The following is a 26,496-nucleotide window of genomic DNA, read 5'->3' as shown; positions in this document are numbered from 1 at the left end:
TTCCTTCTGAATGTGAAGAAGTAGGTCACATTTATTGATGAAATAAATATTCACCAAGTCTACTAAGGAAAAGACATGTTAAGAAAACACAATTAGAGGGGTCGGGGAGATGGTTCAGCAGAATAAGCGCCTGCCTGGCAAGCGCAAGGGCCTGAGTTCAATCCCCGGTTCTGCAGGAAAAATAAAAAAAACAAAGAAAGAAAACATAACTATTTAAAGTTTATAAACTTAAGTATCTTTACAGGTTGCATAGTTACTCAGTCTACTTTTATAAGGTGTTTTTATGTGCTGGCTAGTAAGTCAGACAATGTGGAAAGGACATGTGTTTGTTTTCAATATCCTATAGTAGATAAAATCACCACTAGTATTATAAAGATGGGCTGCCAAGTGTTCTTGCAATAATATAAAAAACTTTAAAATAAGCTCACCTGAAACTCCTATAGGGAGTGATGATTTCGAAAGACTGTTTCACAGTTCGGTCCACTTGCTTTACATTTGCTACATTCATGGGGATTATGGTGATACCAAGTCCATTCTTAAAATCCTGGTTTGGGAAAAAAAATTAAAAACTATAAACAAACAATAAGTAAACACTGGATTCTGAAAAACTAATCACATTTTTTTCTAAAATCCAGTAACCTAATGAATTTTTCTCTACATATGAATCTGGAATGTATTAGATCTAAATAGAACACAAACTGAGATTGTTTTTTCTCAATTTAGTTAATTCAACACTTCATAATACTGCACCAGTCTAAGGTTGGCAGATGAGCTATTAAGAATGTGAGTATTGGGGCCAGGGAGATGGCTCAGTGGAATAAGTGCTTCCCTGGCAAGTGCAAGGGCCTGAGTTCAATCCCCAGTTCCGCAAAAAAATAAATAAATAAATAAATAAAAATAAAAAAAGAATGTATTTTCATATAAAAGATAGGTTGAGTAAACCATAAATGCTAACACACACCTTTTTTTTGAAAGCAGGCATTATATTTACCTTTATCTACTTTGTAAAGGAAACTAACAATCAATATTCCTTATCATGAGCCAAACTTTCCAGACAGCAGGGTTAAATGACAATATAACATTATCATAATTACTATTCATATGAAAATATGGATAAACTGAGGCAGGAAGAGATGAAAATTATGTGGAAGCGTAGACAGCTGTAATGATGTCTGTTCTTGAGTTGCCGTGATAGATTATCCTTATGTGCCACTCTTTCTCATCATTTACTCTCACACAAAGACGTCATTTATCAACTATACAGTTTTATCTCATATTCAATACTTCGTTTTCCTTTTCCATAAGGTTCTTGTGTGTGTGTATTTATTTTAGGGAAGGGTCTACAGGCTGTTCAGGGTCTCACTACTAGATCGGACTTGTACTGATCGCCTGTTTACAGCCTCCCAAGTGCTGCAATTACAGGCACGCGCCACCACGCCAGTCTCAAGTGCCCTCTCAGTGCACCCTGGGGGCAGGGAGAGTACGGCAGGCCCAGGGACTGATCCCCCAGCCCCTGCGCAGAGCTATTTGGCCAGCCCTTCCATAAGATTCTTAAAAAGCTCTCTTAATGCTACCTTGATATCAAAACTACTGGTTCAACAACTATAGCCACTGTGCACAGCTTACTTCAAGCAAATGAGAAATTATCCAAGATGATACAGAGATTGCATTCTAAAATGATCAAAATTTGTGATACATTATCTGTTCATATGGGTTTTAAAATTTGAACTATCAAGTAAATAATCTCAATATTTTCCAAAAATATAATATGTACCTCAAAAAAGAATTACCTTTGTGAACAAGTTTAGATTAAATGTGCTGTGAATATCTAAAGTCAACTAAGAGGGGAATAACCTAGCCATACTAAAGGGAAAGGATAAAGAAAATGATTCATTTTCCGTAACAGTCACCAAAGACCGTTTAGAAGAACTAACCAAGAAGCGATTCACAGCAGAGGCAAAAAGTAGAAGTACCATCTTGCCATCTCATACACCTACAAGTGGCCACATTTCCTAGAATTGGCCAGTATGATATAAGTAAGTGCTGGTGGAGTTTGTGGCAGTCAGATGTAGCTTAGGAAAATAAAGTCTTTCACCCAGTCTATTTTGTTTCTTGGGAAATGAAATCTATAGGCAGAGAAATGATTTTAGAATCCTATGAGAAGTCTGAAGACCGATTCTTGATCCTAGAGGATCCTGGATGTAGAAAGAAATAAAAAGACCTCTGTTTTTTGGCAGAGTCAAATCTTCACTGCATATACTGCAACATGCTGAAAACAATCCCCCATCTTATTATGCTCTACATCAGTTTTTGTGTTCAACATATTCTTGACTAAGGAGTACAGGAAAATAATTTCATTAACAAATTTTTCCCCACGGGCAATTATACTTAGAATTTCAGTTCACAAATGTTAGAAAAGTCTTAGTTTTTTATTTATTGTATAAATATTAATTTAGAATAAGAAAATAATTTATTTAGAAAACAATCTTCAGTTGATTTTTTATGTATTTTATTTTTATTCATTTTAATGAGAAAAAATAAAATAGCAACGAAACAGTTTCAAAACAGGTTAGCAGGACAGTTACAATAACTGATACATTGCATATTATTGTCTTTGTTATTCAGAGGACAAGATGCAGACATCAGCAAATCGCTCATTCTACCAGGGAATAAATGGCAGAAATATAGAGCAGGTAATATAAAAACGAAGATTCTGAGAAATGTTAAGCTTTGTAAAATAATTACAAAGGTGTGTATTTCTACTTAGCCCACTGCATGAAAGACAGGACCCTCTGTGTTCATATGGACAGAAGAAACATCAAGCTTTTCTAACTGGCCACATCATAATATGGTCTTTTAGTATATCACTATAGGTTGTACTTATTAAATTATAAAAGCAAATTCTCTATTATCTGTAGCAATATTCCTGACAGATAATGTGACTATTTGATGAATGTCCAATGGATGCTGACCAGAAATTCATACTCTTTTATAAATGGGGAAACAAGGAAGAACAGCAAAATGAGATACATTTAAACAAGCTTTCTGATGGCTCCCCTTATAACCTCTGTGATGAATTAGTATATTGGGCTATGCGTCCTCCAAACCATTTTCCATAACGAGGCTTCTGACAAGAGCTGGGTATCAGGCCACTGCAGATTACGTTCTCCTGTGAGGGCTGACCTGCACTGCTGCTCGTTACAAAGGGCAGAGGCACACAATACTCTGACCATAAGACTAGCAGATGGTGCGAATGACAACCTTTTATGGAAAGTGATGAGTGCCATCAAAATTCTGGCCTGCATAGATGCCCCTCATTTCTACAAGCAAGTCATGCAATGTCTACATCCAAAGTGGCAATTTCTGCTAAGTGAGGGCTGGCTCAACACGCTGAAGTTCTCCCAAGCAAGGCAAAGATGATTATTTTAGCCTCAAAAATTGTAGCCCATTTATCAGCTGCTCACCATGGCCATATGGTTTTGAGTAATTAGAGTATTCACATAGTTCACCGACACAAATTGACTGTGAAATATACACAAGAGTAACAAAATAAATGTCAGTGCACTCAAAGCTATTAGATATGAAACAAGTGCCTTTTCCATTAGAAATAATTTGGTGATATTAAGTCCTTTTTCAGACAGTATTTATAACATATTCAGACTATTTTTCATTCCCAAATGCTCAGCAAAACTATCGGAGATCTCTCAACCTGAGATTTGCTTCCAAGTATACAAGGTCAAGACCTAAAAATCTTTAATTTGCAAAAATAGTATTACACATATTGTGCTTATATATGGCCAGTAATGAGAAACATTGAATTAGATAACAGGACACAAACACTTCTTTGTCTCTGTACAACATTTAAAAAATTCAGTCAGAATACACAAAAAACACTTGAGATCATTAAAGCTACAAGCTGAAAATAAGCAGGCCAGATCACAAGGACGTAGTCAACTGTCATGATCCCATTTAATCAACTGCTATATCCTGCACTCTACCCAAAGACTAAAAGCATCTTTATGGTATTCTAATATCTGTTTGTACAGTGCTCTGAAGTTTATAAATGGCTATAAACTTGCATTTGATTTCCTAAATGATGCTATGAGTATACTGTTCTTTTTAAATGGGAAAATTAATCCTAGCAAAGTAGTGTTTATTAAGTACGTGGAGAGTGCCAATAACTGTACTAACGTTTGCACCTCAACAGAAGTACTAGATAAAGTGCTTGACTTAGGGAAGCTTATGGTTTAAAAAAAGAATAAGAGAAAGTAGTGATACATTCAATGAAAGAAGAGTCCCTGGTTGGAGGGAAAGCAGTGAGATCCACCCACAAAATGAGAGCTGTATTCATAAAAAGGCTTTCCAAAGGAGGTAACACAAACTGGTCAAAGGATAAAACTCACACCAGCTGGATGCTGAGATCCATCTCTCTTGATTAAGTGAGACGCAGCATTTGTAGTCTCACTTGGGTGAGAACTCACTCAATGCAATTAAAAGTATGTAGAAGATGTCTAGAACATGCCAAGTGCCACACTGGTCTACTTAACTACTGTTCTTATTTTTATTTTCTATGTCTTGAATTTGGAACCAAGTGAATGCATTGCTTATTACAAAGTTAATTACAAGAAAACACATGTTCAAAAGTAACTAGTTAACAAATACGTTTTAGAAATGGAATGAAATGTAAATGTTAAATGTTCAGGAAAATTAAAAATAAATTGCCCATTAAGTACAATCTGATTGTGAGTTCTATTTTTGTGAAGAAAATATGCATGAGAGATGAACCTATCTTTCAACCTTTAACATGCTATAAACTTGAATGAAAAAAAATGTAATGAAGAAATTCAGTGGGTAGAATTATAATTATATAAAGTAAACAGCCAAAAATGGATTGCAGAGCAAGCAATATTTTACACTTAGTGCTCTGCAACAGAATACAGGATCTCAGGAAGCACAAATCCTGCCACCAGCAATAACTCCCACGCGTGCCATAGCAGAGCTGGACCCTGCGGGTCATGACCAAGGCAGCACCAAGTTAGTCCTGGGGGAGAAGCTTGGCTGAACCATATACTGGCTGTAATACCATCAGGAAGTTACACAATTTATCTAGACCTCAATTCCTAGTTTTTGGAAAATACAACATCTACCTTATACAGCATTGCCATAAAAATGAAATGAAGAAAGATAAATTCAGGTTTCATACACCCTGATCAACTTTTCACATGAAAGTTCAAAACACAGAATTTATCTTCAAACAAACACATTCACATTTACAATGACAGAAAGTATTCACAAGAATGATTCCACACTAATTCAGACAGGAATAGCATTAAATATTTACCAAGATACCAAAATTAGTTGTTTATACAGATCTATAGCAATGCAATATGATTAGAATTCCACAGTGCAAGCAAAATGATAGCTTGATTCCGAAAGAGAAAATTTCAGCAAGAGTTTATTAACCTCAAATCTGTTGAAATCTCAAACCTATTTTTAGAAATATTGGATGCTAGGTTTCCCTGCCAGGAATTTAGGAACTTGGTGCTTCAACATTTGCTGAAAACAGATGTGGCATTGTATGACATTGGCACCAGACATCCTGGGAAACACCAGATGCAGAGTTTGGCCAGATACAGAACAGAGAATGTGAGGCCACCACCTACATCCTGTAGCTTCTTTCGGTGCCACACAACCCACAGCCCTCTGAGGCATATTTAAATTCTATTAGAGATTCATTTCCATGCCAGAACACCAGGGGATATTGTTTAGGGGGAAGAAGGGGGAAGAAGGCTCTTGTTATAGTCTGATTTGAAAATGTTTAATCAAGTGCATTTATGTAGTTAAAACTCATTGCCACAATTATCATCAAATGGTTACCCAAACCCATCAAGCAAGACATCTGGCTGTAATGAATTTGCTAATATTAACATGATATTTAAAAAACTCATCAGAAAAAGAGGCGAGACTGGCTGTTGGAGAAACATAACAAATGGAAAACAAAGCCAGTTTTCTTAAATTTGCCTCATGTCTATGTGCAGATATTACATTTAATTTGCAATATCATATATACATATATATACACATGCACATAGATATAACTATACAAATACACATGTCTCTAAGTGTTCCATAATTTATTAGCTTGTTAATTTTGTTTTAAATACTGGCTTATATACTACACATACAGTAAGATAAAATAAAAATTGTTCCAAATACAAAAAATGTGTAAGCTTTGCTTTGTTTAGTTATGTATTTACTTTTCTTTTGAGACAGTATTTCACTGTGCAGTTCAGGCTTGCCTTGAACACACTTTGTAGCCTTGAACCTGCAGCAATCCTCTTCCATCAGCCTACTGAGTGCTGGGATTACAAGTGTCACCATACCCGGGAAAAAAAAATGTATAAGCTTTGAACTGATTTAAAAATTTAATTATATAGGCAAAACTGTATAAAACATTAGTTGAAAATTAAAAATAGCTTAAAATAATAATGGCAGAAAATACAATATAAAGGATACCCTCATATATTAAGTATAAAAATCTTAAAGAAACTGGCAAGAAAGACAAAACAATCCCAATGAATAAATAGACATAAGAGATAATTTTAAGCCAAAAAATCGTTAATTTTAAAAGAAAAATATATATAAAAAGGTGAACACTCCACACAAGATAGCATCTGTAAACAATCACTAATTCAAGTTGATTATATATTTTTGCAAAATATTAACTTCTTGCCTGGATCTCCTGAGGAAGCAACAATAAATATTCACACTTTTATTTTGAGAATATGAAAATTATAATTCTGATATTTTTAAGGTTAAAATGTGACACCCATTCAGAAATTTTAGTATCATGAATTCCGTAGGACAGGATCATAGCAAATCTTGTCAAAAAAGAAAATTCAAAATGGAAGGCAAGGTTCTATACAAGGCTACCGGAATCTTCCGTCTGTCACTGGCTCATCCCCACTGGCCAGTGCATGGAGCAGCATGCCTGTGGGCTAGCACTTGCCCCCAGCTCCCACGGTAGCATCTATAAATGAGATGGTCTCTGCTCAGCACTTACTAAATGAAGGAATAAATACAGACATGTAGGAGCTGTAGTGTAATCTATACAAACTCAACTGTAGAACTCATTTTACACAAAGTTGAATAATATGAAAAGATCAGAACATGCTCCAAACACGTAAAATATGAAAAGAGATAAAAAAGAAGAAAGTGTTTAATATTAAAATGGGGCAGAGCTGAGAGATGGTGCTACATATGTAAGGGATGACAATTTATGATAAGGGCAACATAGCAATTGCCATGAGACAATCAAGTGAAGAATTTTAGTATCAGCTCTGACTACACCATTTTCCTCTCTGATAGATGTTTTTCGTTATCTGTTCATAGATTCATTTTACTTCTCCTTACAGCCTATATGGAAAAAGAAAAAAATGCCTAAGGGTATAGCCAATAAAACACTACATAACGTATTTCCTCTCTGCAGCCCAAAAGCTACTTCAGGTTTTAGTTCTTACAAAGTCTAATAAATGAACAGGAATATAAAGGAACAAACAGAAGTCAATTTTGGAACTGACAAACCAAGAAAACCAAAGGTCCCCACTCACTCCATGTTGACATGTACTATTCAGAGTTAAGGCCAATCAGTGAACTCTCAATAAGAACATGCAGACAGGCTACCTCCCTAGTATCCTCACGCCATTTTGCTTTGAAAAGAGGGAATTTTAAAACTTATAAAAGCATTGATTGCAATAGTTTCTCAGTATCTATTTTAGGTAAGAAAACGTATATTCTTGATTCGTGTAAGAGACACATTCAAAAAGGGAAAACAATTACTCAAAATATATTTTGAATGGATGTTTGAGGCCTTCAGGACACTTACTAGGAGAGGTAAAAAGCTCCAGAAAGCTAAACAATCTTCAGAAGTAAATTTCTAGACACACTGACTTAAAGGAATTTGTGGAAAATAACAAATGAATAATATCTCTATTTGATTTGAAACACTTTTCTTTAATGACAACTTTGCCAGTGGAGTTTAATAAACTCCCTGCAATAAGGCCTCCTTTTATAAACAAGCACCAATATTAAAAAAAGCAATTGTTAAGGGAGGATTTATGGGTGAAAACATTAAAATCTTACGTAAGAATAATGAGATTTTTTTTTTACCAGAAAAGCAGTAACTACATATTCATTTAAAACTACACACATCTTCAAAATTCAAAAATGTATCATGATTAATAACTTTCTTAATTTTTTAGACATTTTTCTGTACTTAAATTTCTGAAAATATGTGCTTAGGAAAAATATCTATCTTTAAATTACAGTTAATCTTCCAAAAAGAGTCATGTAATGCCAGAATATAAAGGAAAGAAACACTTACGCTAATATTGTTGAAGGCTATTTTTACACATATTCCAACTCAAAAATCTCTTTAGTTGGATGTCCATCATTTTGGAAAAAGAAAAATGTATGACAGCCATGTTTTACAGCGTGAGGTTTTGGTCTCACCCATCACTGAATCACCTGAGTATTTATTTAAAATTCCATCATCCCTTTCTCCAAAATTCTGAATCAAATGGTCTAAACTAAACCTGGAAATCTGAAATTGCAACATGTGGCTCAAGTAATAGACAAAGAGGTAACAATCTACTTCACTTCTTATACGATGCCATTAAAAAAAAAAAAAAAAAAAAAAAAAAAAAAAAAAAAAAAAAAAAGATTATCTTAACTGCCTTAGTCAGTTAGTAATGTACCAAAAACAAAACCACCTAAGGGCAATCTTCCAGCACAACTTTCTTTGGGGTAAACATCTACCTCTCTCATGATTCCCGCACATGCTATACTAGCTGCCTTTCCCACCAGTCTACTGTGTTCTTTCCTCTGACAGGACAAGGTAAATTTTTTTAAAAAATTATACATTAAAGGAAAGAAAACTGAATTTGTTCCTATATTGGAGTAGTACCCGTCAATTTCCTTACATTTTTAATTCTCTTCATATAATTAAGTTATGTGGGCAATAAATTCACTGTTTTAAAGTAATGAAGATAATTAAGCTTTGCTGCATTAAGTTAGATTCAAAACAAATTAAGATACTAAAGTTCAAATATAATCCTTATTACATTTTATGATAAGTAGCTTATTTTTCATCACTTTTGAAAATGTGTGTGTGCAAGCAGGGCAGATAGCTCAGCTGCATAAGCGCCTGCCTGGCAAGCAAAGGTCCTGAGTTCAATCTCCAGAAGAAAACAAAACAAAAAACTCTAAGGGCCAGGGAGATGGCTCCGTAGAATAAGCACTTGCTTGGCAAATGCGAGATCCTGAGTTCAATCTCTGGTACCACAAAAAAAAGAAAAAAAAAAAAAAACACAGAAAATGTGTCATAAAACTTATAGAAGTTGCATCAAAGTATTACACTATCATTTAATGGTTTTCTTAAAAACTTAGTTGATGCCCACACTGGCATAAAGGCCTCTGCAATCAGGAAAAGGCTCCTTTCTCATTTAGCACACCACCATTTACTTCAGGTAAGCTGCTTCACTGAGACTGCCTGGGGCAGCCTTCCTCTGGAGAAAAAGACACCTAGCACAGTATGTAGATAAAGTGGAGGGCCTGAGCAGGACAGCCTTCCTTAACCTATGACCCCCATCTCCATCAAGATTTAACCCCAAATTCTTCAAGATGTGGCCTTCATATTAAATGATGCCATTAAATAAAACAAACTTAGCATGTGTTCAAAAACTTCAAAGGTACATACATAGGCATGGTACTGGGTAGAAAAAGACTTAAATAACAGAGAGGGATCTGGCCCTAATACTTTAATTTTTAAAGAGAATATATTCTTTGTGTAAGTAAGTGTTTCTAGTTCCTGGATTTCTTAGGAGTTCCTTGTTTTGTGTCTCCGTAACTCCTCCACAATGAATACAGTAATCCATCATCTCTCACTGGTCCTGCCTTGCTCTTTTGCCTGGAAGGCTGGACTTGTGTCCCCTTCTTCAGTAAACACAGTACTTTGAGAAGGCCAGTGTGACATACAGAATGTATTGAAAGCACTTCCTGAAATTCCTAGATCATGACTTTTCAAAAAAAGAGAGTTCTTGGACTGGTTAAAGGACAGAAAATTTCTTCTCAATTTAGACTTCATAATGACAACTCAGTATGATGCTTAGGAAGCTAAACTTCAAGTTATAAATTTCTGGACTTAAGTTAAATTCTGCATGATTAGCTGTAATCCCTACAGAAAATATAACTCTCATTTTTCTCATCTTAAAATATATTTTGAGCTTATGCACTTCCTATATTTTTAAGGAAGATTAAAAAGGAATATATACAAGTCAAGTAGCATGCTGTCTGTTCTCAACAAATGGCATCATTACTATGCTTTGCACACTCAATTACTAATTATAAATCAATAATGTCAGGTGTTGTTTGCCAATCAAAAATGTTATTAAAACTCTGAAAATATCTTTCTCTGAAAAAAATCAGATAAATTCAGACAATCTTGCTAATGTAAACAATGAAACTAATAAGTCTATCAAGTCTGTGCAAAGATTAATACCTGCATTAGCCAGAATAACTTCCATACCAACAAATGCAAATTATGCATTTTTAACCTCCATTCCAGGAAGAAAAGTTTTAATCATCTAACTTCACAGAATGAAAATCTTCATATTCAGTTCATACATTATTAAGCTGTACATCACTATTCTTCCTGAGGAATATGCTAACTATCCAAGTTATTAGTATGCTGACAGTGCTCAATGAAGCCTTCCACAATTAATTGGCTAAGAAATCTTATTCAAAAAAACTCAGTGAATAAGTTCACACCAAAGTTCAAAGGATGCCTCAGATAAAGATCTATATAGTGCAGTTAATTTTTGAAACTATCACCAACGTAGGATTGGTATCTTTTTTTGTTATGAAATAGCATTTATATTTCACCATACCATAATCTACAATAACATCTAATAAAATCAGCTCCTCTTAGATCAGATATCCAAAGGACACTGATTAATGCTACAAATAATTAGTAAGCACCTACCAGCCTGGGCTGAAAGGTTAAAAAATAAGAAAGTACAGTGAAAAAGAGAAAAATAACAATTTTTTTTTATATACTGAAAAAAATTTTTTCATTTACATACTGAAAATCAGTATGTGATATTAGAGATAAGGAAGTATACAGAATCAACACTTCCCACTTTACTATCAGTCTCTTCAAAAATATTTAAATTCTCTTTTGAGTATTTTTATCCCAAACAAATTTAAAACATAAAAAATTCAAGTTTATTGTATTTATTTATATGTGATGTGCACGTAGGTAAATGTGTGTATTTTGATAAGAATTATTTACAAAGTAATATATATATTTATATTTATTTATATAATTTTGCATTTTTGATATGTATATTATATATGTATAAAATGTATATATTTTTCCACTTATCTCATTTATGGTTCCCAGAAGCAACATACCCACTAAAAAAGAAAAATCAGGAATAATATCCTGTAAACTCAAGAAAATATGTTGCCTATGTTAACTCAAAAGTTTTCTATTAAAAAGAAAAAGCACAAGAGGTGCAGATTGACTTATTTCATCAAGTGTAATGGTGAACTGGTTCTTCATTATTCTCTCTTGCAGTTTGATTTTACTTCAACTAAGAAATACGTTTCAAAAATTATATTCAGCAGTGTTCTTTCCTAAACACCTTAAAGGGTGATGTCCAGCCTCAAAACAGATAGAGACACTTTCCTGAAACAAAGTATTCAACCACTCTTTTCTCTATCTTTAGTGAAGAATTCAATACAAAAACAAGACTCTATAAATAAAAACTTCAAAAAACTCCAAGAGAACACAGTTGCTACTCTAATCAAAAACAGCAACTTGCAATTAATGTGACAAAACTCACCTGCTCATTTTTGCAAAGCCACACATTGCTTCCCTTTAACACAGTAAAAATTTTGGCTTTGTACCCTCTCAGTTCAAGATACCCGCATTTCTCGGGGGCAGCAGCTGCCTGAGACTGGGAAGGCAGGGACTGTGACTTCAGTGCATTCAGCAGCGTGCTGATCCAGGCGTTCCTCTCCTCTGAAAACACAAGCAAGCACACAATCTACATGTAAGTTGGGTTGTACAGACACCGAGACAAAACCAAGGAATCTGTTTTCTTTAGAACAGGTAAATGACAGACACTTTCTCACCACCACAGTAAAATGCCACTACATCCAGGTCAGTGAGCCAGCTCTTTAAAGGGAAAGAGCACTACTCGGTTGTTCCAGAACGCGTGTGCCCTGGTGTCTACTGGGAGGTTATGACAAATGCAATGTCTGAGGACCCACTGCACCTCTGATAAATCAGAATCTACTCCAGGGGAACTGTGTTTCTGTAAAGCCTGAGAAACACATACACACGTGACTCATGACACTAGATTTTCTCTTTTGGCATAACAAAATAATGTTAATTCCCAACAATTAGGCTGGCCAGATAGCTCAGCAGACTAAAGCGCCTGCTTACACAGAGCACAGTGGCATGAGTTTGATCCCCAGGATGCCGTGCTGGCCCCACCCTCTGGGCACACTGAGATGGCCATTGAGACTGGACGTGGTAGTGCTTGGGAGGCTGAGAAAAGGAGAATCACTACAAGTCTGATCTGGGTAGTGAGACCCTACAGACCCCATGGACCCTGTCCTAAATACATTAAAAAAAAAAAAAAAAAAAAAACAATAGATGATATGTTACAATTTAGTCATTCAAATACCCAGAAAAATCTTTTGTTATAATTCTGCCTTGATATTTAATCTCCCTTCCCATTCTCAATAGAAAAAGAACATCTCATGGCAAATGTAAACCTGGTACTCCCTGCTTCCTTCACAAAGCTGAAGGACCTTCAACTCTACACAACACTGTGTTAGGGGCATAGGAATGCTGTTTCTCTTCCAAGAGCAATCTAAGCTGTAAGTCAAGGTAGATGTGAACACACACATGTCATACAAGTAGAATCAAATAATGTATGCGTCACTTCAGGTGAGTTAAGTGATCTGCTGAAGGTCACTTAGTAAATTCATATTAAAATCATGACAATCAAGTGTTTAATGCTCACTTGGCTTTTTTTCTTTTTTTGAGTATGAAATAAAAGAAATAATTTTATTCCTTAACCAAGAGGATGAGGAATAATTCAAAAGGTGAGCAATAACATTATTGTTTTGTCTTTTTTTAATTTGTTTTCTCTTTAATTTCTTATAATTTTTTCTTGCAATTTTACATGCATATATCTGATAATCTGAACAACTAATTTGAAGACAACATTATGCAATACAATAAATACTGTCAAAGTCATATTATTTTATTTAGTGAAATTCTGTATCATTTTAATTTTTTATGTTTTAATGCTATTTTGTACTCTCTTTAAAAAATAACAACAACAAAAAAAAAAGGTTGGCCAGATAGCTCAATGGATTAAAGCACCTGCTTTAGGCAAGCACAGGGATTGGGGTTCAATGCCTGGCATGCACCACACCGCCCCCACGAGGCACCCTGAGCTGGCCACAGAGATCTGACATGGTGGCACACATCTGTAATCCCAATGCTTAGAGGCTGAAAACAGAAGGATCACTACAAGTCCAATCTGTGTAGTGAGACTCTGTATTAAACACATTAAAATAAATAAATAAATAAAAAAGAAAAACACAAAAGACAAAACTGGAACTTGGGAAAGGGAAGAACTGAGTAGAGTGCTGAGCAAGACCAACACAAAACAAAAGCAAGAGGAACCAACATCTTCAGAAACTGACTACACCATCTTCCCTTCCTATTTAAGGAATTTCCTTCTTAAGAGACAGAGGAAGCACACTTCAGGATTAACAGCAAGGAAGTGACAGGTTCTGGGTAATACAGGATGATGACAGGTAGACCGAACTGAAAGCTCAGAGATCAGAAATAAGACTTAAAGTGGAAGGAAAATAAAAACAAATGAGCATATAAAAAGTAAAGGTATTAAGAGGAATAAAAGCTAGCTAGTTAAGTAAGGTATGGACAGCACAGACGGATGTCCATTAAGGAATGAATTACACAGAATAAAAGGCAGCTTGCTGTCATGAGCAGCCCAGACAAGGTGAGATGATTCAGTTAATCAAAAGGACCACCTCACGTGCACACTGGCATGGCACATGGCTCTGTGTAGAATGACAGCCACATGTGAACAAAGGAAGACCCATGGACACAGGCAAGTGTTTAATGGAAAAGCAGAACACTGGACAAGCCTTGAGGTGTCACTGGACCAGGAAAAGTACATCCAAAACAAAACAAAATGGGTAAGGGTTATTAAGGAAAAAAAAAAAAAAAAAAAAAAAAAAAAAAAACACTGAATCCATGTAGAAAAAATTTTCATGGAAAGAGTATATAGGACCTACGCCTAGGAATTGTAATAGTTTCTGAAATCCTTCTGTGACAGGACTCTCCAGAGCAATTTTTTTTTTAATGCACTTGGTACAGGGTCTCACTACACAGCTCAGACTCATAGTGATCCTCCTGTTTTCAACCTCCCCAGTGCTGGGATTACAGGCATGCACCACCACACCCAGACTGGGTCACGGGTCAGTGCACCCCAAGGATGGAGCCAGTACAGCATGTGGGACCTGGGATCGAACCCTAGCTCCTGCACTTGCCAAAGCAGGCACTCAGTCTGCTGAGCTACCTCACCAGCCCTTAGAGTATCTTTTATGGATGCTGAAAGACGTCTCCGTATTAGATGTCATCACCTTTAAACATCAATCTAAAATTATTTTATGAGTCTTAATTTTGAATTAGATTCATTCTTGTTCACTTTCAAAAGTATTATATATTAGGATAAAATATTTATCAAATGTCCCCTCTGCTGCTATTTATCTTAAGCTAAAACACGTACAAGTACTCAGCTAACACACTGACAATAATCATCTCTTCCAGTTTTATACACACACACAGGTCCAGACTGTGCTTAGACAACATCCTCCATTTTTAGCTAACAGCTAACTTGGTTATTACTTGTGTTCATTCATTTCACACAAGGTATTTCCACCAAATAAATGTACATAATGGTTTCTTTTTGTGTAGATCTACATAAATCAACCTGAAATATAGATCATAATTTAATGAACTAAGTCAGTGTTTGAGGACTTTAGTGGCAGTTAACAAATCAATTTCTCAAGAATTAATTTGAAAGTAGCAACTACTTTCTTTTGTGGGCTGACATATCTTATACTGGTATCACAACACATGGTTCACTAGCATTAGCTATCTCCTGGGGGCCTGTGCTACAAAAAAGAACAATGAAGAATAATAGGACAAAATTAATGATAATACTCAGATGTTTCAGGTTATTCCTAATACAACAAAAGAGAGAAATGGTGAATAAGTAATTGAAACACAAGAGCTTACAAGTGTCATTTGTCTTTGGCTATACAAGCAGACATGGGGAATATACATTGGTGACTGAGAATACTACAAACCAAGTTACAGTTTCCTCTTAGGTAAGTATCTTGAGCAAAGCTAGATCTCAAACAGACCACAGCCACATTATGTAGGCTGTTGGGTACCGTAAGTACTTTATTCGCAGTAGGGGAAGGCAATGTGACCTTGGAAGTAAACTGATATGACTTGACTTTCTGGCTGACTGCTCTCACATCCAAACTGGCAACATGACCATAAATTAATAGGAAAAGTGACAAACACAATCCCCAAAGAAGCAGTGGAGTGGGAGCAGTGGAAGTGTTGAGAATTGGTCAATATTCAGACATATATTCAAGGTCAATGGAATTTCCTATTGAACTGGAGGTGAGAGAAGAAAGAACAGACTTAAAAGTGGAATCACAGCTTACTACATAAGCATCTGGGTCTTCCATATATTGCAATAAGAAAAAAAATACAGAAGAATTTCTGGTGGAAAGGGTAGAAACACAAATTTGGAATTTGAGCAGCCATTAGACATCCTTTTTTTTAGTACATGGTCTACAGGGTCTACAAGGTCTCTCACTACATTGTTCAGACTCATAGTGATTCTCCTGTTTTCCGCCTCCAAGAGCTGAGATTACAGGCACACGCCAGTCTTAGATATACATGTTGAGCTGCATACACATATAAAATCCTGAAATAAAGGAACAGGACAGAGATGGAGATACACATTTCAGATCACTCCATTTATATCCATGAAATCTTTTGTAAGACAAAATTTGGAGTCCCTAAAAAAGAATATTTTAAAAAGAAGTTAAAACTTAAGCAAGTTCCTCAGTTATGCCAGAAACTTCCAGAGCAGCATCAAGAATCCTACAAAATAGAGAGAGAGAGTTGGCAATCAATCAATCAATCAATCAAGAAAGAAATAAAGAAAGAAATGGGGGGGAGGGTGGGAAGGATGGAAAATATGTCATGCCCTGCTTATAAAAACACTGAAGATCTCAATGGAGGATAAAAATCCTTGCCAAGAACAACTAAGAAAAATAGGTTTCTTACACCAAAAATATTTATCAGGAAAAAAAAAAGACAAATCAAAACATGAAACTTTACAGTATCAATACAGTAGCTAAAACTAGAGGACTGTATGACATGGTTTAAACGGAGCTGGAAAATGATATGCTTGCTTGTTTCTCAGAGGTCTAGAACGTGTTAACGTGGGCAGAAACATACGCTAGCTACACCTGTGATCATAGGTGCCACATGGAAACTGACTGAAGGAAAAGCATTTACTGTTATGACCTTGCCCCAAGTTCACTGGTTCTGCTCAAGAACAAGAGGATTTAGAATAAATTTTCTAGTTGAACAATAGTATATTTAATTTTTTAAATGTTCTGATTATGAAGCTTCATAAATGGAAGCTTTAATTAAGCCTAAAGCTCATTAAGAAAAATTTTCATTTTCCAGTTCCTACAAAATAATCAACCACTTGTACATGTGAGAAATAAAGATCAGTTAATAACACACTTGAGTATCTTTTTGAAAGTCCCATACTAAACAGACATATGCCACTTATATACAAATATACACATACACATGCTTGAACATACACTTCTTTTAAAATCTGAGTTATTACTATGTAAAAATAACTTCCAGTCAAACTTACTCAGCAATTCCATGGGGAATTTTTACTTAAGCAGTGTTTCCATGGTTTCAAAAATTAAAACCCCACAATTTTATTTCACAAATAATAAATTTATGTCAAGGCTCAAAAAAATCATATACATTTTCATCACAAAAATGAACTATCTGCTACAAAAGGATCATATTGGTCCACTGTAAATATGTAATTTTAAACACATATGTGGATTTATACACCCTATTTAAATAAAATATGTCTGTTTTACTTTTAATATAGCAAGAAACAGATTTTTCACAAGTTGGAAGCTTTAGTTAGTACGCCTGCCTTACCACAGAGACTAAATGGCTTATATGTAATTCCAGTTGAGAGCCCCAGGGGAAGCGAGGAGACCCCAAAGAAATAGGCAGCCACCCCTCTATGCAGTGGAATCCAAAGTACAGGAGAGACTGTTGTGCTGACCAAACCAGATGAGCAGTGTGTAGTAAGAAATACATGACGGGGAAACTTATTTCAAATATAAATCCCTTCCCAAATTATCAAAACTATGGCAACTTTCTGAATTTTAGGCAATCATTCAGAAAAATGGCTCCACGTGTAGTCAGTACTTAAGATGCTCTGGGACAAGGGAAGCAAATACCCTTGAGAGAACATAAGTAAATGAGAGTGGCTGTGACCTAACAAGACTTCATTTATAAAAAAGAGGCAGCAGCACCTCTTATTCGGGGTTCTGGGGCCAGCAGAGTGTGCGGTACCAGGAATCAAATCTGGGTCTTTGTTCTTGCCAGGCATGTGCTTAGACTGCTGAGCTATCTCCCCAGATGCAGGTTACAAGTTGCAGTTTGCTGACCCCTGGCTCCAGGGTCATAGCTTTGGAAGAGTCTTTTAAATGTCATGTAGCATATACTTAGGTATTTGATAACATAACACACTCTGGCACTTCTTATTTTATGTTTTTGGTGACATCATAAACTGATCCTGCAAATCAGGAGTAACTCAAGTTTGGGGCAGGGTGGGAACACCAGTTCTGGTGTGAAGAAACCTGTAAAATATTCATTATAGATCATCCAAAGCAACAATGGGAATTTCTAGTATTATATTTATCAAATTTTTTCTTCATGTCAATTATGCTCTTCTATGTTCTACAAAATCTAAGCTTCCCAGGTTTTTTTAATTTTCATTTTATATATCTATTTTTAGTTTTTACTTATTTATTCATTTAGTACAGTGTCTTACTACACAGCTCGCACTCACAGTGATCCTCCTCCCCAGCCCTGGGATTCCAGGTGTGCACCACCACATCCAGTTTTGGTGGCCAGCACCTCTTATCTGGGGTTCTGGGGCCAGGACAGTATGCGGTACTGGGAATCATATCTGGGTCGCTGTTCTTGCCAGGCAGGTGCTTAGACTGCTGAGCTATCTCCCTAGCTCTCCTAGGTGTTTTTTTTTTGTTGTTGTTGTTGTTGTTTGTTTGTTTTGTTTTTAAAATAATGCTTCCACATAATAGTTACCACTATAGTAGCTTCCAACTGCTGGTGAATTCTCAGTAAAATGGGAAGACTGCAGTGCTTACCCTGTAACACTGCTGTGGAAAACAAATGTAGCGGACCATCTTACCTATCAGTTATCCAGTGAGTTTTCTATCTGATCAGAATTCACAGTAAAGCACCAAGAAATACTTTGTTGAGAAATCAAGCTTAATTATATATCTATGCTAAAAGAAAAGCAGTCCTCAAAATGAGGTTAAATTCCAACTGTTTAAGGAGACTGTCTTACTTACATTTTTAAAACTAGTGAGATTTATAGTAAGAGCATATCATGATAGTCAAAATACACAACATAAAAGTTTTAACTTCCCTGGCTTCTAAGAAAATAAAATTCAGAAGAGATTTCTCTCTGCTCCTTTAGATGTGATCCAGAAGACATGCCCTCTAGATCAGTGACCCATTACAGTTAAAACACACAAAAAGAGTTTAAGAAATGTAAAGGTTGCTTCAAAATCTCTAGAAGAATGACTGTGCTGTACATTCAGCTAAAAGTCTGACCTAGAGAAACTTTCTCAGAAAATCCACTTACCAGGAAAACTGTTTTTACATATTAGATAACTATTCGATTGTCAAAAGGGCCTAAAATGAGCCCCATGACAGCAGAGATTTTTATCTGCCTTTTCTCATCTCAGTGCCATACATGTACAGCTTTTCAAAAAGGTCCTTAGTATTTAGCAGCTCCATGCTAAAATGCATTACATAAAAGAAAAATCAATAAAATCTCTCTATTTAGGTTTTAACATCATGTATTAAAAAACAAATTTCAAAATGTAAACCATGTAAAAGATTTTTCGTACATATATATTACCAGATTTATTAATTTTGCCAGAAACTAATGCAGTCTCATAAGGATAAAGAAAGAATATTACCTTCTTTTTCTGCTCGAAACACAAAAGTTCTTTGTGTTGTAACAACTTCAAATTTGTTATCTCCTTGAACTCGTACTGTAGATACAGCAGAAAGGGGAATTATTCCTTTTGAATACATCTCCTGCAATGAATAGAGAAAAAGATAAAGACACATTAAAAAAATTTTCTTGATCTCATTAAAAAAGAATGCCACAGTATTTACAACTGCTTTGTTTACAAAATTTCTATCCAAATTTTTAAATGACATAAAAATGCATTAATTTAATACCACAGAAAAATATTAAATCCTTGTCTTTCAAGTGAAATATCTTCTCTCTTTTTTGTCTAGGATTAAGAGGTAAAAATTAAAATATGAACAATCATACTAGACTAGCAATAAATTAGTTCCAAAAAGCAGTGCGTTCTTTAGAACTTCCTTGTCAAAATGATTTTATGGTGTTTGCAGGCATCTGCTGGCCACAACAGGTACTGTAAGTGAACCACCTAAAAAGGACTGCTGTTACCTACTAAGAATAAAAAATACCTAAGAGACCTGTGGGACTGCATGAATTAGTCGTGCTATACAATGCTTTGATAATGAGGATATCTTAATGTCACATTACATCTAGTTTTATACATCAATGACTAAACGGAAAAAAAAAGGTGGATTTAGCTACTTGTAAGTGGCATATAAGTATCATGATTTCACTAAAAACATTAATTCTAACGGCTTTGATAGTTTTTTATTTTTATTTTATTTTATTGAGAAAAAACATCAATGAGACAGTTTCAAAACTGATTAATAGGACAGTTTCAATAATTAATACATTGTATACATTGTTATCTTCTTAGTGGTTTTCCATAGTACAAGATGCAGACAGAATATCCTGTCCAAACACAATTAGTACAAATCTTTCTTTTCATTGAATAAGCAAAAGTAGCTGTATATCTATCCTAACTATTCTGCACATACAGATACAAAATGCTCCTTCCTTTGTATCCCCTTTTTTATTTAGCCCTGTCAGAAATGGGTATTCCACTGCATCTAAATACTATAGGTGCGTGAACTCAGCAAAACAATCCAACACAGTCCAGCAGTCCACAACAGTAGTGGATTATCCACGGAAGTTGTTGACTTGAGCCTTTCACAGCTCAGTATATTAATAGGGCTTTACTTTATATGCCTCATTTTTATACTTTTCTGCTGGATGGTTAAGACCAAGATAAAGCAAGACCTGTATAACAAGAAATGTAACTTTTATATCTGATAAGGTCAGTCAAGTACCTTCAGGATTTATCCTGCAACCCTGTACCGCAGGCTTTGATAGTTTCTTCTCAATCTTCATTTTCTTAGGACCTCACAAATTATTAGGTAGGATGACTACCCCACAACTTACACTATTACTAAGAATATAATAGTGCTGGGTCCTGTATTAGAAAATGCAGAGTCCTTAAACATTCTGGGAGCCTCAAAATTGAAAAAAAAAAAACCTAATATATAACAGCAAACATAAAACAGAACACTAAGTAAAGGATATACGAGCACCAAGACTGAGAAGTCCTCGCTTTCACTTAAAAGGGTGAAGGATGTTTTCAGAAACATGGTGACATTTAAGCCTGACTTTAAGAAATCTTCACTTCAACCAAACTGGTGAGTGAGTGGAGACCATTACGTTTAGGAAGAATGCGTAACTGGAGGTGGAAAGCTGACAATTAACTTAGCAACATAGCAAGTAGCAAGCAACACAGAGCGCAAAGACAAGAGCCTGAAAACATTACGCAAAGTTTTGAACAGCAGAAGAGTTTGGAGCCCTTAAAGGGATCCTTCCATCCCCTTCCAAAGTATGATTCACAGAATGTCCCGTTGAGAGCTGGTCCTCTGTATCTAAAATAACTGGTAAGGAAAATGTACTATGTCATTTCACACAAGAAAGTAAAACAAAGTTCACATTCCAGCTATAAACTCCTGCTGCAGCAGACAGATTAGGCATGTCTGTAGGTAGCATGGCACTCTCCTCAAAGGCTCGTCCTCTTCCTCTAGGCAGGGAGACAACACTATGTACCGTGGACCGTGGTGAGAGTCTCTCTTTGTTCTTTAACAGTTCCTACATAGGCTGTGCTCCAATCTCCCATCTCTGACTTTATGTGTCCATGAAAACTCCATCTATTTCTTAAAATAACCTAAGTATCAATGCTATATCTGCTTTCTTCCTCATGTGCTCCAACGCAGTTGAATCTGAATGTGATGCTGACACTGCAACTCACAAAGATAAATGAGCTACCTCAGATAAGAAAAGAAGAAGGACGTTAGGAAATAAGCACTTAAAACAATTCACCCCCCATCCTCTTTTAGTCATCTCTAGTCAAGATGAAAATCCCTTCCACAAATGCTACTACCAGCCTTATGGGAAGAAATTTAAATATTCTCTTTCCTTCTCCCCACCCTTGCTCTCTCCTCCTTTCTTGTGCATGCATTTCATTCAACTTCATTCTTACATTTTGAGTCAGTAATATATGTAAGTGTCCTATAAGTAGTTCAAAACTAAAACTAAAAATTTGAAAACTAGTTTTAGTTGAAAACTAAAATCACGATCATCTGAAAATTTGCCTTCCCTTTATATCTGCCCACTAAAATAACATCTCATCAGTCTAAGATAGGATGGAACAGATTTCGCATGGGCTCATCATCCACACTCACACTACCTAGATCTCTCCTCGTCTACATTGGTCCTCTTAAGGTTCCCTGGAATATGACATTTCTGCACATGTCTAAACTGCTTATTTAAAAAGGAATGTCCTTTACCACCAACCTCTCAGTTACCCCATCATACTTCCACTTAAATGTATCTTTCTGAAGAATATCTTTCTGACTAGGCTTTTCTCTCAGGCCCCTCATCCTTACCTGGGTAGCTAATCCTAATTTTATCTGATAGCAACCTCTACTTTTACTCTACAGTAATGACACACTGTAATTTAAATAGTGATTTGGTATACACAAATGTACATGTTTGATGAATATAGTCTTCTCAACTATACTTTAGGTCTTTTACTCATTTTCCTCACCATTTTTCTTTCTCAGAACTGTACATGTCTGTCTTTTTTTAAAAAAAATGCATTTAGTACAGGGTCTACAGGGTCTAACTACACAAACCAGACTCAAAGATCCTCCTGTTTTCAGCCTCCCAAACACTGGGATTATAGGCATGTGCCACAACGCCCAGTCTTACCATACATGTCTTTTTTGAATGATGGAACTCAATACTTAATCAATCACAATTATACCAAACTCTGATGGCACATTTTTAATATTTTTGAAATTCATTTATTATAATTTCTCCTGAAACCAACACTAGTCTACACTCTGATAAACTAATGGCAGGCTTGCCACAGTACTCTCCTGATTTGCTTCCATGCTTTCGGCCTGTTTTCCTCTTATATTTCTCTGAATAACACTGTTCATTTGACAGACGGTTGAAGAAGATAAAAAAGAGGCTCAGAGGAGGACAGGATGGATCTTGAAGTTTGCATAGGATTTTTGATGTGTGACAATGGTGGTACAGATGAAAGAGGACAAGGAACATATAAAGAGGAAGAATATCAAGGGTCAAATCGGACTCAAATTTTCCACTGTGTATGCTTAAGTATTATTGGCAAAGATCATTATAAAGAAATATATGACTTGATTGGAAACCTTGAGAAAACAAGCAGGTTAAATGGCAGGGTAGGGTCAAAACTAGAGCACTCAATCCTCTAGAAATTGGTGACAGAGAACGAATAACATCCCATGGTCAGGGAACTAAAGGAATAAAGGCAGAGTTTTTTGGGGGGACAGTTAAAGGGTTATTCTGTTTAAGTTGATAGTAGCTAGCAACAAATAGCACTAAATTTAAAAAGTCCAAAATATTTAGAGTTTATCCAAATAATCTGTCCCCAAATTTTAGCTTGCATAAGAATTACATTTATGTAATAAAACCCTTAATGAGATAACTAACCATTTGTTCAATATTACCTTTGACCCATTTTTCAGTAAAGAAACACAAGCAGCATTTCAGAATAATAAGCAAAAATAAAGAGGTTCTCCTTATACCAGATCTCTTCAAGTGGATGAAAAATAATTTCTTAAAAAATAACAATCAATATGCCTATAACAGTGTTCAACAGGTAAGCACTTGTAAGAACAATACCAAAAACAGAAGTCCCCAGAAGCGATTAAAATATACTTAACAAGCTAAACAATATGTCAATTTAACCTCAGGAAGTTGTATTTTCTCTAACAACTCATTTATAATCTATCATGAGATCCCAAGGTGAATCTTGTAATTTTTAGCACCACAGAGTTGATTTTATATTTCTCTTGTAACAAGACATGATAAAGATAATGTAAGAAAAAAGAACTTAAATGACAGCAAGTTCAAAATTCCTGTGTTTTCCAGAGTATAAAATTTTCCTTAAGGAGGGGGGCCAGGGGAATGGCTCAGTGGAATAAGCGCTACCCAGCAAGTGCAAGGGCCTGAGTTCAATCCCCGATTCCACAAAAAAAAAAAAAAAAAAAATGTCCTTAAGGAAAGAAATGTTAAAGCATCCCTGCAGCCTGTAACATACAGTTATCTAGGTCAAAATTATCATTTATCATCTACTCTTAGACAATGAAAAGACCACAGGGCAATTCTGCCCACAGCTGAGTGAGTGAGGCAGTGAGTAGGATTTCCCAGCAGGGTACAAGGTACCAAGGCTACCACAATGATGCCATTTTCTGTCACAAAGTAAAGTCCTGGTGGAGATGTGACTGATCAACTATGAGGACAGTGGAAGAAAGCCAGGGAAGCAGGTGACACTGCCCATTACCTCCCAGTTGCCCTGAGCATGTGAGCTCCTTAGACAGGTTCAGTCCTTCAGAGAAACAAACTGCTCTGTTCAGAGCTGCAGAACCTGTGGGAACAGTAGCTGTGACCACACCCACAGTGGCTTCTGACAGGAGGGTCACAGTAGAAACTGCACTTCCTTTTACAATACACCCACTGCAATGCTGTTTTCATTTGTTTTGCCGAGATGAAACCAACCAGTAGGCAATACACAGACGAAATGCATTAGCAAACAACAATTTGATTTTTTTAATAATATTAAGCTGAAGGTTAAAGCTGATTTGTGCTAATTCAATGTAATAGGGGCTGGGAGTTTAACTCAGTGGTATAGCACCTGCCCAGCAAGCATGAGGTCATGAGTTCAATTCCTGATACTGCCCCCAAAAGAAACTGTCTGAAAGTGCTCTTTCAATGTAACAGAAATTTTTCATTTCAATTTCAACGTCTGCATTATTTCATGTCTGCATCATTTTTATTTCATCAGTATCTAAAAATTTAATGGGCTCTTATTTTCACCTGCAGTTGCGATAACTCTGAAAAGACAGAGGGGGAAAAATAGTCGAAGTACTGTAAGTTGCTAAAAATTCTCTTCAATTTAGTGAATTTTCTTCAATTTTGTGAAGTGAATTTCTCTTCAACTCACTTAGAGAAGTGAAAGGAATAAGAACGCCGCCACCACTGACCTCGTGGCACACAAGCATGTGTCACTCCTCCTTTCAGTGAAACCAGAAGAGGGCACAGGTACTGAAGAAAATCAGAAGGCAGACTCCATCACTACTGTACGAACACAGAATACACTATGTGGCACTCACCTGATGTATAGGAGTCAGAACACTAATCAGTACAAGCACGCTAGAAATAACTAAAGCAGATGACTGGATTATTAAAAATACTCATCCTACCATCTTATAGTCCTAAAAGAAATATGTTTAAATCTACATGATGTTTTGTACAGGTCTTAGCCAAGTTGAAGAAAACGATACTTTTCTAGACATTTCGTCTCAGAACAGAGCACTCGGCACGTGTTATACTGCAGTATGTGCTCCATTCAGGCTCGGAGAATACACTCCTCTCCACACCACTAAAGAAGCAATATATGAAATCTCTAAGCCACAAATATCACCAATGTCACTTTAAACAAAGAACAACGCGAGATTACAAGCTATAAAGAGACTATGATGAAGCCAAAAAAACTGAAGCGAATGTATAAGTTAGGGTCTCTAGAAACATACAAAGGTAACATTTGGAAAATATAGCGGGTACAAAGATATAAAGCCCCTACATATTTCAGCCTACATCTATGGCTAGTAACACGCATCCTTCATAAGATAAGCTCAGAACTCTACTATGTCCCCAGGACAAAACAGCACACAGTGATCACTACTATCTGGGAGTCATGAGCTCTAAACCGTATCGACCTTCTAGGCTTCATCTCACAGGAGTCTCCTTCATATACTCTGTTCTCCAATCAGGGGAAACAAAACTGCTCAGTGCTGTGGCTCACAAACTGCCACGTGAAGATCTCACTGTTCGCTCTCTGGTGAGCCATGTTCTCTCAAGTTTCTGTGTACACACACTCCCACTTGCCCTAAGACTCCTGACAAATGAGATCTCAAGCATGAAAATGAGAGCTCTTGCTACAGCCTCCCATCCCTGAGAATGAAGCAACTCCCCACTCCCACTCCTTGCTTTGCCATTTTCTATTTAGAGTGTGTTTTGAAAACATTGTTTTGTGTTCTACACAATAAAGGGAATTTCTTATTCATCTTTGTATCATTCATAACATTTTCTATGGTTTATAGAGGATACTATAAAAGTAACTGTTAGATATGTAAGTTAAAAAAGCTTTCAACTTTGTACGTTATCGAGAACTAAAATTAATAAAAGGCTAAGCATATTTTATCATATTCAAATTATTCCTATGTTGACAATCCATCTACTCTTAAAAGCTACACTCACTTGCTGAGTTTACTGATACACTTAATATGCATAAAGCAATGTTTGACAAATATAAAAATTACCTTTTCATTATTGTAGTAAGAAATGCTAAGGCCATCAAATTTCACCCATCTCTTCTGAAACATACGTTTTCTGTAAAACATATAAGATTGTTATTCAATATTTAAATACTATGAACTTGGATTTTAAACGCATTTATAATGTTACCATGTTGTGT

At 35.8% G+C, this 26,496-nt stretch overlaps 1 protein-coding gene across 3 annotated transcripts in view; it reads right to left on the bottom strand.

Annotated features, from left to right (window-relative positions):
- Window positions 1-26,496, bottom strand: part of Arap2 (ArfGAP with RhoGAP domain, ankyrin repeat and PH domain 2) — a 195,872-nt gene that overhangs the window by 118,871 nt on the left and 50,505 nt on the right. For all 3 annotated transcript variants that reach the window (XM_004624513.2, XM_023699120.1, XM_023699116.1), the window contains exons 7-10: window positions 26,342-26,411; window positions 19,480-19,600; window positions 11,907-12,085; window positions 429-544 (exon numbers count right to left, since the gene is read on the bottom strand). In XM_004624513.2, the coding sequence (XP_004624570.1) occupies window positions 429-544; window positions 11,907-12,085; window positions 19,480-19,600; window positions 26,342-26,411 (486 nt within the window). The remainder of the gene's footprint in view (window positions 1-428; window positions 545-11,906; window positions 12,086-19,479; window positions 19,601-26,341; window positions 26,412-26,496) is intronic.

The sequence above is a fragment of the Octodon degus genome, unplaced genomic scaffold (genome assembly GCF_000260255.1).
Source record: "Octodon degus isolate 3935 unplaced genomic scaffold, OctDeg1.0 scaffold00006, whole genome shotgun sequence".
Taxonomy (NCBI): domain Eukaryota; kingdom Metazoa; phylum Chordata; class Mammalia; order Rodentia; family Octodontidae; genus Octodon; species Octodon degus.
Note: the sequence above shows the minus strand (reverse complement) of the source record. Positions and strands in the feature narration are given on the sequence as shown.